This window comes from Heterodontus francisci, chromosome 37 (genome assembly GCF_036365525.1).
Source record: "Heterodontus francisci isolate sHetFra1 chromosome 37, sHetFra1.hap1, whole genome shotgun sequence".
In the NCBI taxonomy this organism is placed as follows: Eukaryota; Metazoa; Chordata; class Chondrichthyes; order Heterodontiformes; family Heterodontidae; genus Heterodontus; species Heterodontus francisci.
Window position 1 is genome coordinate 6434939 of NC_090407.1, and position 19243 is coordinate 6454181.

The following is a 19243-nucleotide window of genomic DNA, read 5'->3' on the forward strand; positions in this document are numbered from 1 at the left end:
AAGTTATGCAACTTGGAAACTGTTCAGTTGGTCAGCTGCTACAAAAATTTCTACTCAGCCCAGAACTTTATTTATTTTTTATTTAGAGATACAGCACTGAAACAGGCCCTTCGGCCCACCGAGTCTGTGCCGACCAACAACCACCCATCTATACTAACCCCACATGCCCTACCACCTACCTACACTAGGGGCAATTTCTCACAGCCAATTTACCTATCACCTGCAAGTCTTTGGCAGTGGGAGGAAACCGGAGCACCCGGAGGAAACCCACACAGACACAGGGAGAACTTGCAAACTCCACAGACAGTACCCAGAATTGAACCCGGGTCCCTAGAGCTGTGAGGCTGCAGTGCTAACCACTGCGCCGCCCTTAACGAAGTGAGTCTGCATCACAAACTGGGAGTCTCATTAAGAAAGGCTACAATGGCCACTGATGTGAGGAACCAAAAAATAAAACACTAATGTGTCAAGGGATGCTCTAAGACTTCAGTTGAGGTACATTATTGGAAAAGAATAAATGGAGTTTTACTCTGCAATCACCCATGTCGAAGCTTAGCTAGAAGAGTTTGATGGTGTTGAATGCCAAAAGTGTAAAAAAAAGTTTTCATCTTCTAGAATGTCATCTCACCCTGATGCGAAAAATAAGTGTACAAAAAACCCACAAACGATTTTACAAGTCAGATCTTGCGGAACCAGGCCATTTTAAACTGAAATCCCAAATGTTTTACCAAATTCAGGTGGCTTCTACTATCCAGCAGAGAATATCATTTTCTGCTATAATACTAACATTTCACAAGTTTAAACTCTACTTTAAACTTCCTGCTGCTAATATGTTGCATTTGCGTCAATAAGAGGGTGACAAAAATTCCAAGGAAAAAGCCGAACCGTGGAAAAGCTTATTTCAAGTTCCCTTTAGGGAACTGTAGAACATGTACCTCAGGTGATATTTGGTAAGCATCCAGCCTCACAATCTAAAAATGAGATTATAACAAAACAATATTGATCTAAAGTCAAAACTGTCAATAATAAAGGGAACTGCGTACCACACTAATCCAATTATACAGAAGACAGAGAAGATACTGTTCAGTGTCCCTTAATCATTTTTCGATAGGAACTGCTGCAAACTCGGGAGCATCACAAGAATATTCTGTAAAGTACCGCTAAATGTGGAAAACGTAGTGATGAGCTGAATTTCTTCAGAAAGATCACCTTGACAAATGATTGTTAGTAACTGAACTATTAAAATGCCTTTAAAAGCAGATTAAGGGCAGGTGACCACATCAGCAGTAACAAATATTTCAAACAGCTCGAGTAACTGTTTCAGCACTATATTTCTAGGCCCAATCCATTAGCAATATATCCACGATTTGGCAACAATGGCAATTTTAGGAAAGCACTGTTTATATTATTTCTCTGGTACATGAATCTATAATTAGCAAGAACTCAGGAATAAACAGCAGAAATCAGCAACATAAGTGCATAAAAGTGCAACTTCTGAGACTGACATCCTAGGCAAACACAGACAGGACTGGAAAAGACCACTATGACCCCTCTAGCTGGTGCAAATTCAAGACGACCATACACTATTCACTTATTTCTTAATCAATTCTCCCACCAAAAATAAACTATTCAGCTCCCTCTTGCATTTGTCAAACTACTGTCCATAATTATCTCCCCAAGCTGTTTGTTGCACCATCCATTGCGTCAGGGGAGGCATTGGTGTAATGGTAATGTCACTGGATTAGTAATCCAGAGCCCAGGCTAATGCTCTGGGGACATGGGTTCATATCCCACCACGGCAAATGGTGAAATTTGAATTCAATTAATAAATCTGGAAAGCTAGTCTAATGGTGATCATGAAACCATTGTCGATTGCTGTAAAAACCCATCTGGTTCACTAATGTCCTTTAGGGAAGGAAATCTGCTGTCCTTACCTGGTCTGGCCTACATGTGACTTCAGACCCACAGCAATGTAGTTGGCTCTTAAATGCTCTCTGAAATTGCCTAGCAAGCCACTCAGTTCTAGGGTAATTAGGGATGGGTAATTAGGGATGGGCAATAAATGCTGGCCTAGCCAGCGATGCCCACATCCCACAAATTCATTAACTACTTAAAAAGTAGTTAAATCTAAGCTGTCTGTTCATCTTTCCTGTCCCAACCTTGAGTCCATGGCTTCTGCTAGTGACTGTGGTTGTGCCAAGTAATCTACTGGGGCTCAGTTTTACTGTAATGCTTAAAATATTGAAAACTTTGACAAGATCTCCAGAGTCTTATTTCTCTAGTGTAAATATTCCCAGTTTCTTTAGCCTCTTCTCCGAATTCAAGTGCCTAATCCTGGATATCAGTTTAGTTGCCCTCCTCTTTAGCCTCTCTAAAGCCAGGACATCCTCATTGTAGTATAAAATTAGTGTTCCAGGTGACTTCTACCCATAAAGCCATGGCAATCCCCTCTTATTAATCCATTTGTTTCTAGACGCTTCATTATTTCCTACTTTTGTCTGCTGCCTTTTTGGCTTACCTACTCCGCTTGCTAGGCTTAATTTTAGAAGCCTTTTTATAAACTGGCATTACACATAGATCTTTCCAATCTTCAAGCATTATTCCCATTGTCAATGTATCCCTTAATAAAAATGCCTGTCAGGATATGAGCAATTTAATTTGCCACTTTCTTGGGACCATAGCGAGTTGATCCAGGTCAGGTGATGCATCCTGTTTTAGTCCTCAGCCTTATTCCCAATTATCTGTCATAATTTCTAACACTAAATATTCCCTTCACTGTCCCTGGAAATTCCACCCGACTGGGAAGGTAGCCCACTCTTTCCTCAGTGAACAATGATACCAAAGTTGTTGGCCATTTGTTAGAGTCACGCTTGGAATCCTGTTTCATCGACCTCCAGTTTGCCATTAATATATATTGTGCTTCATATTCCCCACAATCTTAATTTTGTTTTCTAATAAAGCTCTATTGACCTCCTTAACCTTGTTGTATTCATCTGTCCCCAGATTTATCTGCAGATTTATACTCAAGAACTTCGCTCTTCGTTCCCAATACATTACTTCACTTGCTGTCCCTATTTCCTTGGCCTCTGCTACACTTCTTTCGCAATGGAATATGGCTGCATTGTATTTTCTAGCATTCTTAAAAACTATCCCATTCAACTTGTGTGTATTTGAATATCTTAATTATGGAGAGTGTTCAAACAAAACATTTGAATGGGTAGGCTTACGTGGTTGCAAAATTATTCAATCCTGCCATTAGCAAAAGCTAGCTTCCATGGAATACACTGAGGAATTTCCCTGATCCACTTGGACTTCCCCGGCTTAGTACATTCTCTTGAAATGCTATATCCAGTGGTCTACCTAAAAGTAGCAAATCTCATGCACTAAAGAAATTCAAATCAGAAGTCAAGACTCAGACCTTTAGACAAGAGGCCAACGTCACCACAAAATTGAAAATCTAATACTTTAAAAAAATTTCTCATACTAAAACAAAAGTTCAAATACGTTGAAAACTTAATAAGTGTACTTGTGACTTCCTGCAAATAATATTATATAATAAACTATTTAGAATAAATATAACAAAATGTTTAAAAGAGCTCATGAAAGAATTTTTCATAACTTGATATATTCTAATGCACAATACCTAGATGGTAGCTGGTTCAGTGGAGAGGAGTGGGGAGCTGCTGGAGGAGAAGTGACTGGAAATAATGGTGGACCCATTACAGAGGGTCGTTGTCTTGGAGAAATCATTTGGATTGCTGAAGGGCTACTAGTCATGGTTTGTGGCCTAGAAGACGCAGGTGTGATTGGCAATGGACTTGTACCAACATTTCTTAGACTGGGAGAAGTTGAGAATAAGGGTGGGCAAGTCATGGTCAATGATGGTTGTCCTGAAGAACTGGCCCGAGTTGAGGAGACGCTGGCAGCCATAGTACGTTGGCATGGAGAACTGGGCGTCAATGAAACAGGGCTTGCAAAATTAGGCTGCTGGTTCGCACTGCCAGCAATCATGGAAGGGTGGCTTGATCTAAAGGATCGAGAACTTGGGCTGGTTCCATACAGACTAGAACATTGAGATGGAAAGAAATTAGAAAGCAAGAAAACAGAAAAATAAAACAGCAAGTAAAGATTAACAGGGTTTGTAACACTAGAATTGGACACCTGCATTTATGCTTTCACATGTATTAGCATTCATAAACACAGTGGCAGCATGTAATCCCAATTAGTTCTTCTGATGACACTGTAAAATAACTAAGGCATTTACAATACCCAGGAAATTTAAAAAAAAAAATCATTGAGTAGTCATGAAGTGCTTAGTCACATCAAATGGCACAGCAGCTTACACTTCAGTTCTACATTATTACTGCAACACAAACACTGGTAAAATAGATCTTACCATTACTACCATTACTTCAATTAAAGCAAATAACTAATGGGTGCCATCAAAATTTTCCTGATAATACATTATATTAAATTGCAGTAGTGACATTGAAAAAAAATATTGTTTTACACAGAATTTAATCAGTCCCATTCTAGGCTACAGAAAATTCTTGCCCACTGTATAACAAAAAAAATGGTGGAAAGTATCCCTTCACATGAAGGGATTTTTTCCGTGGAAGTAGTATGTGCTGTCCCAAACTTGAGAGGTCTAGAAATTTGATTAGCATGAAGAATTTATTCAAAGATGTTTAAGATTACAGAAAATAAGTAGAAACAAAATAAAGTTTGTATAATTCAGGTCTATGAAACATAATAATTTGAAAAAAATGCTTACTTCGCATTAGCCTCCAATCCATTCCATTTGGATCAAAGTAGAGAAAACAACTCATTAACTCTAATTCAATGAGAACCAAACAGAACTGTATTCATGCTGCACAACTACCATTTACAACAGTGATTTCAACTTAAACTTATGAGTTTTACAAATCACTACCAAACTGATTTGTAGTCTGTGTCTGCATTGGATTTCATTCATTCTTATTCCAAGCCTTTCTTCCACCACCGAGAGTATGTTTTGAGTCATGGGCTCTTTTCCTCAGTATGTGCTACATAATACAAGATGACAATAACTACCTAACCAAATTGTCCAAACAAATCTCTTCCTCCCTTTCACCCCTAAAACAGAAGTGATTTGTAAAAATAGCAAATTCTGAAAAGTAAAGCATTATGACATGGTCAATATACCTGGTTACCCAGTAGTTTATTCATCACCTCCCAGCATTATTTAAAATACAAGAGCATGCCCATTGTAAACCTATACTTGCTAGACAATTAGCCATAGCAATTCTGAAATCTGAAGCAACTGCTATGCAAAAAATATTTAGATTTAAAACCAATTGATGCACACTTATCTATATTCTATAGATAAGTAATTCTTGCCAATTACTGGAGTCAACTGGTACAAATGTTGCATATGTATTCTTGCAGCAAATCAGAGACACTAACACTTTACCATATTTCTACAAGCTCCAAAAAGGAAGAGAGATCTCAGAGCGGAACATTCTAGTAAATGAAGTGCACCGATGCATGGGAAATGACAATCAGGAGAAAAAGTCCAGCAGTGAGTCAATAAATGTTTTTCCAATGGACAGTAATTAACCGCACCTGCATCTTTAGCCATTAGACAAAGTAAAATAATGACAAGGCAAGATCAGTCGAAGAATGGGAAGAAAAAATGTTAAACAAGGGAGAATTTCTGGATTTAACCAAAGAAAGATAAACCAGAAAAGATTATAACATACACAAGCCTTTTTCAAACGCATACTCACAAATATGGTTTCAAATTATGAAAATGCCCCATTTCATGACCAGTCATCTTTAGAAGACTTGCAGAGAGCAAGTACAGCATTAAAAAATGGTGATTGGCTATTTCACTACCCCGTCCCCCATACTTTGTTACCTGTATTTTCATTTTAATTGTTAAAATACCATTTCACATTACAAGCCCTCACCTTACTTCTTGAGTAAACATTTGAACAGACCAGAAAATGTCTGAACTCATTACACTTACCTCGATAAAGAACTGGCACCAAAAGAACCAGGGCTGCAAAACATAGGACTTGTTCCATGACTTGATGGAAGATTATGGGGCAAGTTCCTGTCAGGTGACCTTGCAGCTGCTGCAATAGGTTGAGAGGTGGCAGTCAAACTGGCAAATGGGTTGTCTTCAGGCATTTGAGTGGACAGCATCAGAACCTCCATTAGAATCTGGCCAATCAAGTCTTTCCAGTCTGAGAAAACTAATCAAGCAAAAAATAAACTTCAACGGGCAATATTCAATTGATTCCTACAGAGCTGGTGTATAATGGGCATTTTCACACCTAATTTATCTGTTTCACTACTTCATGCCTCTCATGATGGACAAAGGATTACTTTTGCTTCAACCTACTGGGCATGCAGGGGAGACAGTTTCCCCTCTACAAGTGTACAATGCAATTAATTTATTAGCCAACTGGAGATCCATTTACAAGGCAGTGTCTACCCTGAACTCTGGATGCCCATACAGACCAATCTATTCAGCATATTGACTTAGGGGAACATCTTGTTATACATGTGAATAGCAAAAACTGCCCCTAAAAGCTAGTATTAGGGGAAAGCAGAACAGAATGGCTCTCAAACACAGAGAATTAGAATGTGACAAACAGAAACCCAACATTAAAATAAAGAGTTTATATGAGAGCTAAAATACAAAACAAAAAGCAAGGAAGTGCGCGACTTTCCAAATCTTGCCCTTGGATGAAAAGGTTTGGTGAAAGGTTATTCCAGACCACCCATTTATTATCATTAGTTCTCACCTTCTTTTGCATTCTGTTTAAACTCTGCAGCTAGACCAGGTAAGAAAATCACGTCCCTATCAGGTTCCTTCCAGGAGACCCGAAAGATTTTACATATAAGCGAAAGTGCTTGCTCTTCTGAAACATCTGACCCCAAAGAAGGTTCCTAAAAACACAAGCAGTTATCATTGATTGACTGGTGCAGATACCAGATCTCCACAACAGCAGGTCACTTATTGACAGGTGGAGTAGGGAGGTCATTAGATAGAAATGAAGAGCAAGAACCTCATCAATATTTGTCCTCCTCACTCTAAGAACACTGATGCCAACTGTAGTTTTCCTCTCCCACCCCCAGCCAAAAAAGTTTAACTCAGCAATAATCAGGTACAGGAACCTTCATGCACCCAAGGACTCAATATCATGCAAAACACCGCATTTATCCAATCTATCCAGAGAGCCGTCAGCACATCTAACATTTCAGAGTTTAATCATGTCAAGCTAAATGAACCAGTAGTTAAGATTTTTTCCATCAGTAGTTCATTATTATTACATGTGTTAAGTGTTAATTCTGGTTACTAGCAGTGAGGTTGAAATTCATTAGGCTCAAATGTATAATAATTGTAAATTATGCCAGGAGTTTATATGGAAATAATTGCATATATTCAAGGTATGCCCTACCTCAACATACCAAACACTGCTGATCTTAGGCACAAAATCAAGTGCCCATTCTCTCTCCCACCTCCAGTGACTTGCACCACATTATTGTGATGTTTCAGTCAGCAGGGCAGCTAAGATCCCATTAAACTCTTCACAAACAGCTGGAACTCAAAAATATGACCTTGGATTTAAACTAGGGTGTCTTAACTACATTGAGTAGAAACTATTCATCAGCAAGCTTCAACAGCTTAAAAATAGTTTGTCACTTTTCCCCAAACCCTATTCAAATTTTCGACTTGAGAAAGGAAAATCAGAATCAGACACCACTTTAAGTCAACATTTGACCATTAATGGAGGCCTTTTATGCAAAATTACTCAGCAAAATCTACACAAGTATCAATGGTTGTACCTTATCAGTCAGACTCCTTTTTTCCCTGCGATCACCCTCATCGACTTCCATATTTTCAATTCCTGAGTCTACATCCACTTGGGACATGCTGTTTAAATGAGGAGCATATTACTCAATCCATACAGTAAATAACTATTAACCTGACGCAAGTTTGTTCTGAAAACCATAGCTGGCACTCTGCAGATCAGTTTTTTCTGGTTTGTTTTAGCAATTTAGCAGGTCCATTGCAATGTAATGTTAATACTATTAATGTACTTCAACAGCCATTTTTTTTTTTTTTTTTTTTTTTTTTATTTCCAAAATATACTTTATTCATAAAAATCTGTAAAAATTACATTGCCAAACAGTTTCCAAACAGCACCAAAAAATACAACATTGCAAGGGAGATCAGTTTCCTTCAATCCTGTCATGAGTTTCTTCCCAACCCTTCCGTTTCACAATTGTCATGTCAATTACAGTTTTACATTTACAGCAATTCAGAATATTAACGATACAGTTCGAGGGGTTTCCCATGGATCCAGCCCCTCAGTCTAGCTTGGTGGGGGAACCTTACACTGTGGTCTTTCCCCATTGAGCCTTTGCTGCGGCTGCCCCAAGCTTTAGTGCGTCCCTCAGCACGTAGTCCTGGACCTTGGAATGTGCCAGTCTGCAACATTCGGTGGTGGACAACTCTTTGCGCTGGAAGACCAGCAAGTTTCGGGCAGACCAAAGGGCGTCTTTCACCGAATTGATAGTCCTCCAGCAGCAGTTGATGTTTGTCTCGGTGTGCGTCCCTGGGAACAGCCCGTAGAGCACAGACTCCTGTGTTACAGAGCTGCTTGGGATGAACCTTGACAAAAACCACTGCATCTCTTTCCACACCTGCTTTGCAAAGGCACATTCCAGGAGGAGGTGGGCGACCGTCTCTTCCCCACCACAGCCAACGCGGGGGCACTGTGCGGAGGGGGCGAGACTTCGGGTGTGCATGAAGGATCTGACGGGGAGGGCCCTTCTCACCACCAGCCAAGCTACGTCTTGGTGCTTGTTTGAAAGTTCTGGTGATGAGGCATTCCGCCAAATGACTTTGACGGTCTGCTCGGGGAACCATCCGACAGGATCCACCGTTTCCTTTTCCCGTAGGGCCTTGAGGACATTCCGTGCAGACCACTGCCTGATGGACCGGTGGTCAAAGGTGTTTTTCCGCAGAAACTGCTCCACGAAGGATAGGTGGTACGGCACGTCCCAACTGCACGGAGCGTTCCGCGGCCATGTGACCAGGCCCATCCTTCGCAACACCGGGGACAGATAGAACCTCAGCACGTAGTGACACTTGGAGTTTGCGTACTGGGGATCTACACATACTTCAACAGCCATTTGTTCTTGTATTACTACATATTACTCATTCTTACATTATCTCAAATAAAATCATAGATTGATGTAGCTATCCATATTTATCACTTTACAGTGAGCCCGAATGCTCCAACTATCTCAAGATCCTCTATTCTAATAAACATGTACAAACAATCCACATAAGGCATCACTAATTAGCATACTGTATATCTGGAATTAAAACATTCTTAAAAATCTGCAGAACATTTTGTTTAAAGAATGCAAGCTTTAGTTTGTCCAGCCCTCCTGGGTAATCAATACTTCTTTAACTTTTATGATTACTGCACAGGAGGGTCATATACAAATATGAAGGCTGTCCACTCACAGATACAGGTTGATTACCTTTTTTCACAGGATACACTATCAATATCCATACTCTGTGATCGGGAGAGACTCTGAGACTGGTTTTCAAGGCTATTTGATGGGGAACTGCTGAGTGAGCTCACCCCTTCACTGCTCTGGCTTCTATGTGCAACACCTGAGAAAATACATGACATTGAGTAACTATTTATCATTGGAAGAGAGGAGCAAAAGGATTTTAAGCATTTTTTTTTTTTAAATAAAGTTTAGTGTATCTTTTTACTTTCTATTGGGAGACCAGAATACCAACAGTGTCACATTGAGACAAAGTGACATAATGCGTATTTGCACTGAGGTGGGATAGGAAGCGTACCCAATCTTTCCTTTCATTATAAAATGTGCATTCTGCAGCAGAGTTGACAATTTAAATCTCATTTGATCTCCAGATGTTGGTTTAGCTATTATGTATAAAGCCAAACCTACACTGACAAACTGCTCAAACTCCGGTGTTCGAAAACATGAAATCACTGCAGACCAAAAAAACCTCTAGGTTTCTCCATCTGTCACGGTCCTGTGTTTTATCTCTCCTCGGAAATATTGCAGTGTGCCTTTAAGAGTGTAGAGGGAGAGAGAGAGAGAGAGAAAACAGATTCAAATCTGCAATTTTAACTTTTAAAAAGTTAGCTGAACAGCAGTCAGTGGAGAGACAGACTGTTCCAGCAAGTAAAGGAAGGAGAGCTGTCTGAGGCAATTTATACTGAAGGAAGAGAAACTGATTTATTTCTCTCAAAATTCTAAAAAGCTTCAAGCCAAATTAATTCCTTAAAGAAATAAGAAAAAAGGCTTTTTTCTTTAACAAATTATTGACCTGTGTTCATCGCTGAAAAAAAAAGTTTAATACTACAACAGTCGAACTGCTGAAACCCTATCTTTGAGGCACCCTTTCTCTCATCAGAGCTTGGATGATTGTAAGTGAACTTTGACTGTTGTATCGGACTCCATTCTTCAGAAATGTAAATTGCAAAGACTTTATTTTTCAATCAGATAATTAAAAACCAAACTACTGTTGGAGTATATGCATGCGAATACAGAAGATAGATTTTTTAAAATAAGTTAAGGTCTTTAAATATTGATTCATCTTAGTAGCGTTTAAGATTTTAGTTTTAATAAATAATTTGTTGATATCTAAAGATACCTGGTTTGGTTCGCTTCATTCGGGGGTTACTCGATTGTTCAATTTGGCTGGAGCTTTTTTCCCCAATTTGGAAAGCTTAAAGAAATATGATGTGAACTATGAAGCGATGGGACTGAACTGTGCTCCCACCGTGATCAGAATCATATTTTGATTGGGGGCTTTGTCCTGAGTGGTCAGAATACCATCTTTGACCTGCTGTGGTCTAACTAGACATTTGCCCTTCCCAGATAAACTGCATAGGGCAATGAAGTAACATAACCATACAGTGTGAAGGCACAAGCAGGAATTGTACTGAATAAGCTGGCTCATCCAGGTGATCAATGGCAAAGTGGGATACAAATGACCTTAATGAAAGTATGAATACTGGATATATAATGCACAAGTTTAAAACATAATTTGATAACGAGTTTAGTAATGGTAATGACAAAGGCATCTTACATTTTAATGAAAAATTATACATTTTTGAAATTGCTGCAAACATTAATTCAGTTGTTGCATAATGGAGGTTCAAAATATTTCTGCTTTGAGCATTTCTTTCAAACAAGTTTTCAAAAGGAAAAAATATTTCCAGGATTGGTTGGGATAATGCCATCTCCATAAAAGAATTTGAAAGAACACACAGCATTAGGAGACAATTCCTCCACCCAGAGTTCCATCCTTCAGTTTAGAGCTCAATCCGCTACCAACTTTGGAATATCAAACTAATAATTTGCCATAAAATTCAACTAGCAGCGCATCTCAAAGGATTACTCATTCTTGAACTGCTCAGCTTTTGCCAGACCCTTAAGACACAAGTAATCCGATACATCTTGAAGATCAAATTTAGGAAGGGAATTTCCATCTTGTAAACAGGTTCAGGTACACAAGTGGCGCAGTGGTTAGCACCGCAGCCTCACAGCTCCAGGGACCCGGGTTCAATTCCGGGTACTGCCTGTGTGGAGTTTGCAAGTTCTCCCTGTGTCTGCGTGGGTTTTCTCCGGGTGCTCCGGTTTCCTCCCACAAGCCAAAAGACTTGCAGGTTGATAGGTAAATTGGCCATTATAAATTGCCCCTAGTATAGGTAGGGAAATATAGGGACAGGTGGGGATGTTTGGTAGGAATATGGGATTAGTGTAGGATTAGTATAAATGGGTGGTTGATGTTCGGCACAGACTCGGTGGGCCGAAGGGCCTGTTTCAGTGCTGTATATCTAATCTAATCTAAAAACTCCAAAACCCCCAGATACATCAGCATGCGTGCATTGGACATTTAATGAACAGCTGCTAAAAGTTACAATGGACACGCTCCAGAGTATCATTATGAAGACAAGTCTAACAAATTGCCAGAAATTAATGTTGTCACGAGGTTTTCAGCAAAACGAAACAGTGGGCACAAAAATTTCATGCATTGCCATTTGAACTTTGAATGCAGTACAATTATTGAAACACTTGTCCTGTCAAACTTACTGTATAATACTTAGATGAATGATTAAGATTTACTAACCTGTCACAGATGGCAGCAGCGATGGAAACTACTGGAGGTGACAAGTTAGAAGGATCACACAAATATACTGATGTCAGTATAACAAGTGACAATGTAGCTATGGATCAGAAAGACTGTTTCCATCATATTACTGAAGCTTAGTAAAATCCAAAACCCCATTGCATACTTTGTGTTTGACCCACTACATACTTCTTGGTGTCAGTTTGTTTCAATAGCAGCACTGTTGCTTAGGATTCAGAAGGTTATATATAGGTTCAAGGCCCACTCCAGTATTTTAACACATCATGTAGGCTGGCACATCAATGCAGTGCTGCCTTTCAGACAAACGTTAAACTGAGGTCCCACTTGCCTGCTGAGTAGACAACTATCACCAGTAACCTGTCTCTAGATGCAGAAATCAACAAGCGCATGGGTAAGGCTTCCACTGCTATGTCCAGACTGGCCAAGAGAGTGTGGGAAAATGGCGCACTGACACGGAACACAAAAGTCCGAGTGTATCAGGCCTGTGTCCTCAGTACCTTGCTCTACGGCAGTGAGGCCTGGACAACGTATGCCAGCCAAGAGCGACGTCTCAATTCATTCCATCTTCGCTGCCTTCGGAGAATACTTGGCATCAGGTGGCAGGACTATATCTCCAACACAGAAGTCCTTGAAGCGGCCAACACCCCCAGCTTATACACACTACTGAGTCAGCGGTGCTTGAGATGGCTTGGCCATGTGAGCCGCATGGAAGATGGCAGGATCCCCAAAGACACATTGTACAGCGAGCTCGCCACTGGTATCAGACCCACCGGCCGTCCATGTCTCCGCTATAAAGACGTCTGCAAACGCGACATGAAATCGTGTGACATTGATCACAAGTCGTGGGAGTCAGTTGCCAGCATTCGCCAGAGCTGGCGGGCAGCCATAAAGACAGGGCTAAATTGTGGCGAGTCGAAGAGACTTAGTAGTTGGCAGGAAAAAAGACAGAGGCGCAAGGGGAGAGCCAACTGTGCAACAGCCCCGACAAACAAATTTCTCTGCAGCACCTGTGGAAGAGCCTGTCACTCCAGAATTGGCCTTTATAGCCACTCCAGGCGCTGCTTCACAAACCACTGACCACCTCCAGGCGCGTATCCATTATCTCTCGAGATAAGGAGGCCCAAAAGAAGAAGACATAAAAGATCCCACGGCATTACTGAAAGAAGTTGTCTTTATGTCATAGGCAACATTCATCTCTTAACCAATGCTACCAAAACAGATTAATTGATCATTTAGCTCATTGGTATCTGTGTGATCTTGCATGCTGTATTCAGCTGCCACATTTGTCAAGTAACAGTGGCCGCACTTCAAGCGTAATTCATTGGCTGAGACACATTTTGGGATGCCCTACAAATATGAAAGGATCTAATATGTGCTCTTTCTTCAATTGAAGATGATATTTTGTGACAAGATGGATCAGGAAAGTAAGCTGTTGAGGGAAAAAAATAAAATATACAGGATAAAGGAAGAATTGATGGTTTTAATACAATGTTCCAAGTATTCGAAACAGAACCTCTGAGCAATATCTGCACTGTACAGTTCCTTTAGTGAACTGCAGAAAGAACGAAGAGTAACAAAGTCTTCAGTATCCATCTGGTTAAAGGCCACTTTTTATTTTATTACAAATTAAGAATGTTTGAATAAATTCAAGCAGTATGCAGAGGTTTAGAAGCTGCTTAATCACTTTGAAAAAATGGTTAAAGTTGAGACTTTCCACACTTGCGTCGTCCCAAGTTATTCTGCAGCGAACCAAATTTTCTCTAGTTCTTTCATGCTCTACTACGTGCACCACAATGTTTCCCTGCAATTAATGGAGTTCAAATGTTCCTCCTCTATTGGAAGAATTTCTTGCTTTAATCATTTTAACTGACTGTGCTAATATATTACAAGTTTAGTCTAAGACAATTTCAGACATGTGTAATGTGATGCAGGAATCACCTTTGATTGCACTGTAGCCAAGAGGTGCTGCAAAACCACCTCCAGGAGATAATCTTGCACTGTTTAAGCCTCCCAGTTGAGAGGTGATGAAGGTATGGATAAGGATTTCAACAGATGTGGACAGTATTGAAGAGGAAACAGATGATCCTCAGCTGGAGTACTGTGTACAGTTCTGGTCACCACACTATAGGAAGGATGTGATTGCACTGGAGAGGGTACAGAGGAGATTCACCAGGATGTTGCCTGGGCTGGAGTATTTCAGCTATGAAGAGAGACTGGACAGGCTAGGGTTGTTTTCCTTAGAGCAGAGAAGGCTGAGGGGGGACCTGATTGAGGTATACAAAATTATGAGGGGCATAGATAGGAAGAAGCTTTTTCCCTTAGCAGAGGTGTCAATAACCAGGGGCATAGATTTAAGGTAAGGGGTAGAAGGTTTAGAGGGGATTTGAGGAAAAGAATTTTCACCCAGAGGGTGGTTGGAATCTGGAACACACTGCCTGAAGGGCTGGTATAGGCAGGTACCCTCACAACATTTAAGTAGTATTTAGATGAGCACTTGAAGGCTACGGGTCAAGCACTGATAAATGGGATTAGAATAGATAGGTGCTTGATGGCCGGCACAGACATGATGGGCCAAAGGGTCTGCTTTCCGTGCTGTATAACTCTATGACCCTGGTGGTGGTTTGGATATAGCAAATTAGGTTCTACTGAGTTTAATAGGACATGCAGGGCACACTATTCAGTTCAACCAGAACAAGCTGCCACAGAGGGGATAGAATCAAGGCTTAATGTGTGAGGTTTTTGATATATGAACAGAATGGATTCAGTCTTTGAGTTAAAGGAAATTCTTGCTCATCCAGGACTTGATATCACCTAAGCAACTGGACAGCAGAGACAGCCAACGAGTCCCACATTAAGATATTGAGAATTTTCATTCCAAAAAAATGATTACTGGAATTCCAGTCAAATATTGGAAATCTTATTTAAAACTGTTCAAAATCTAGGGGAGAGATTTTCCCACAATTCACAGCATAGAAGAAACTTCAATCAGAAATCCCACTGCCTGGTGCTTAGGATCTGTTCCTATAAAACAAGATATCTAGAGATACCAAATCAATTAGTCAAGGCAACAGCATTATGCATTTCAACAACCAAGATTGCCCCAAATCAAGCCAGGACATTTTACCAAAATTAAATTAAGCAACCTGGGGCACTTTCCTCTTCCAATTTTGCCTCTTTATAGGGGCAGGTATTTACGATCCACTGAGTGCCCACCCTATAGCAGAACCATCAGACACAGAACCTGCCATGCAAGGCACCACAAGCAAAAAACTAAGTCTGAGCACCCCATGGTTTAATATGGACATTTTGCTCTAATGAAGAAAGCAAGAGTCCAAATAGATTAAACTAAAATTGATAGCTCATATTTTACCGACAAATGTCAATTTAGCAATCCTACTGGCTCCTTGACCAAACAAATACTTTTTTTTTTACCCAATTTCATGAATACCATTTTAGCTACTGTATCAAATGTCACTACTATTTGAAAAGACACACAGAGTGTGGCTTGCGTTTTCCTTTGAGGCCAGCTTAAAAAGAACAAAACTGCATTGGCTGGGTTATAGGATAATCTGAACTACTAGAATGATTCAAACCTCAGCTTCAACACAAGACAAAATTGGTTCCACAGTAGAGTTGGCCTGCTCACTCAGTCAAAAATGGCAGCATTTCACAACGCACATTTTGAATTTATTTCTATTTCTTTGGGATTTTTTTTTAAAGTCCTGTTTTTAAGCTGTTTCCAGACATTGGCCTCAACAAATCACAATAACTTTACGACCCAGTTGCAGTCAGCTGTGCAGGTCCTACATGCTAGGTAACACAGCCAAGACACTGCACAATACAAAACCAACTTACATCATGATCTTTACACCTCAAAACTCGGCTGATTATGGGTTCACCTAACAATTTGTTTTAAGTTCTCAGCAGCCCTCCTTTTAGAGGAAAAAAAAATCCTGCCTACTAAAACTAGTACAAATAACTATAAACTTGGGTGAAAATTCATCTAATTTTTTGACTTATAAATCTAAAAGGGATGGAGAAAGGATTTAAGACCAAAGAGCAAATTAATTAAAATACAATGAAACCTCTGAATTATGGACATCCATAGACAGCTGACCATTTTGAAAAGGGCATCTACGAAAGAAAATTGTCACTGTACGTAGGGACAGCAGCTGCAAGGGCAGGAGTGGGGTGGGGTGTGGGGTCTGTGAAGGGAATACAAACCCTGGATATCTATAAGGACAGCGGCTGCAGGGGCAGGGAGAGGGAAATTCAAACAGCGGATATCAATATGAGCAAAAAGCAATCCGGTAACATCCATTGGTCATCATGATCTTCAGACTCAGATTACAGTGTGCATTTTGAAGATTTCAAAGTGCGCCATTAGGCTACGCCTATGTTTTAAGCTGTAAAGGGTTTGCGGCATTTAAGGTTTCCCGTTGTTCGTAATTTGCGAGTGTCTGTGGTTTCAGTGCCTCCGGTATTCATTTATTTTTTTTTACAATGCAAGTTATTTGGGACTGTCAATAAGTGCTTGTGCCTTTGAGAGTGCCCATCAGGTTTCAATGTATATACAGAAAACTAAACTATTTTAATGAAAACGCAAAGAATGAAAGCAGGGGTGACACAAAGTACAGATATTATTAGAAAGCAGAAATATTTCAAAAACACATCTGTGCAATGGAAAACCCTTCTGCCCATGTACTACCTCAATTATTTTTAAAACTTGTTCACTAGGGGTTTTCTATAATCTATTTTTGAAACTCTCCAGGTTCCCCTACAAACTCACTATAATCCAGTTCTTTCTTTTGGGCCTCCTTATCTCGAGAGACAATGGATACGCGCCTGGAGGTGGTCAGTGGTTTGTGAAGCAGCGCCTGGAGTGGCCATAAAGGCCAATTCTGGAGTGACAGGCTCTTCCACAGGTGCTGCAGAGAAATTTGTTTGTCGGGGCTGTTGCACAGTTGGCTCTCCCCTTGCGCCTCTGTCTTTTTTCCTGCCAACTACTAAGTCTCTTCGACTCGCCACAATTTAGCCCTGTCTTTGTGGCTGCCCACCAGCTCTGGCGAATGCTGGCAACTGACTCCCACGACTTGTGATCAATGTCACACGATTTCATGTCGCGTTTGCAGACGTCTTTATAGCGGAGACATGGACGGCCGGTGGGTCTGATACCAGTGGCGAGCTCACTGTACAATGTGTCTTTGGGGATCCTGCCATCTTCCATGCGGCTCACATGGCCAAGCCATCTCAAGCGCCGCTGACTCAGTAGTGTGTATAAGCTGGGGGTGTTGGTTGCTTCAAGGACTTCTGTGTTGGAGATATAGTCCTGCCACCTGATGCCAAGTATTCTCCGAAGGCAGCGAAGATGGAATGAATTGAGACGTCGCTCTTGGCTGGCATACGTTGCCCAGGCCTCGCTGCCGTAGAGCAAGGTACTGAGGACAGTAATCCAGTAAAATACTAAATATGGTATGGTTTTCAGACATATCTCCTAGATCAATCTGGACCAACAGAAGGAAAGCTTACAATTTGACCACAAACCTGACTACCGCAGTAAACCTTCTGCTTACAACCTTGAAGTAAAGAAAACACATTACCACGTCATATTATTTTTAAAATAATCAACATCCTAAGACAAAACCCTGCAAGCAAAATTTGAGATTGCTACGATTTAGTTCAACCAGTTGCAGCTATCTCACTCTCCCATACCTGTTGCTCCAATAGGAGATGTGGCAGGAGTCACACTCTGTACGCTTAGGCCCATATTTTGAGATATGCCTGGAGTTGCTGCAGACACACCTGGTGGGTTTTCTCGCTGTGGGGAGGTAAGTGGAGTGGTGGGTTGTGAAGTCAGTCCACCAGCAAGCCGTGCAAGGCGTCTTCTACGAATCTGCATTCCAAGGGGAGAAAATGTTACTGCTCAAAAAGTGACACCGGTGTATCCAACGGCTTTGACATACTACAGAGCTTGCTGAATGGTCCAAAAGCAAAATACTGCAGATGCTAGAAATCTGAAATAAAGACAAAGTGCTGGAAATAACAGCAGGTCTGGCAGCATCTGTGAAGAGAGAAACAGTTAACATTTCACAGAATTACATAATACAGTGAAGAGGCTCATCGAGTCTGCACCGATGCATTAAAGACACCTGACCTGTCTACCTAATCCCATTTGCCAGCACTTGGCCCATAGCCTTGAATGTTATGACGTGCATAGAGGCAACCCACCTCTACCACCCTCCCAGGCAGTGCATTCCAGACCGTTACCACCCTCTGGATAAAATATTTCTTCCTCAAATCCCCTTTAAACCTCCTGCCCCTCACCTTAAACTTGTGTCCCCTCGCAACTGACCCTTCAACTAAGGGGAACAGCTGCTCCCTGTCCACGCCCCTCATAATCATGTACACCTCGATCAGGTCACCCCTCAGTCTTCTCTGCTCCAGCGAAAACAACCCAAGCCTATCCAACCTCTCTTCATAGCTTAAATGTTCCATCCCAGGCACCATCCTGGTGAATCGCCTCTGCACCCCCTCCAGTGCAATCACATCCTTCCTATAATGTGGCAACCAGAATTGCACACAGTACTCCAGCTGTGGCCTTACCAAAGTTCTATACAACTCCAACATGACCCTCCTGCTTTTGAAATCTATGCCTCAATTGATAAAGGCAAGTGTCCCATATGCCTTTTTCACCACCCTATTAACCTGCCCTTCTGTCTTCAGAGATCTATGGACAAACACGCCAAGGTCCCTTTGTCCCTCGGAACTTCCCAGTGTCAGGCCATTCATTGAATACTTCTGTGTCACGTTACTCCTTCCAAAGTGCATCACCTCACACTTTTCAGGGTTAAACTCCATCTGCCACTTTTCTGCCCATTTGACCATCCCGTCTATATCTTCCTGTAACCCAAGACACTCAACCTCACTGTTAACCACTCGGCCAATCTTTGTGTCACCCGCGACCTTACTGATCCTACCCCCCACATAGTCATCTATGTTGTTTATATAAACGACAAACAATAGAGGACCCAGCAATGA

At 41.0% G+C, this 19243-nt stretch overlaps 1 protein-coding gene across 3 annotated transcripts in view; it reads right to left on the minus strand.

Annotated features, from left to right (window-relative positions):
• ube4b (ubiquitination factor E4B, UFD2 homolog (S. cerevisiae)) overlaps positions 1 to 19243 on the minus strand; it is a 77773-nt gene that overhangs the window by 40264 nt on the left and 18266 nt on the right. Inside the window, exons 2-7 of one of the 3 annotated variants that reach the window (XM_068016953.1) lie at positions 17918 to 18098; positions 9550 to 9685; positions 7840 to 7927; positions 6795 to 6939; positions 6011 to 6239; positions 3644 to 4063 (exon numbers count right to left, since the gene is read on the minus strand). In XM_068016953.1, the coding sequence (XP_067873054.1) occupies positions 3644 to 4063; positions 6011 to 6239; positions 6795 to 6939; positions 7840 to 7927; positions 9550 to 9685; positions 17918 to 18098 (1199 nt within the window). The remainder of the gene's footprint in view (positions 1 to 3643; positions 4064 to 6010; positions 6240 to 6794; positions 6940 to 7839; positions 7928 to 9549; positions 9686 to 17917; positions 18099 to 19243) is intronic. The other 2 variants (XM_068016951.1, XM_068016952.1) reach the window with 2 other exon arrangements.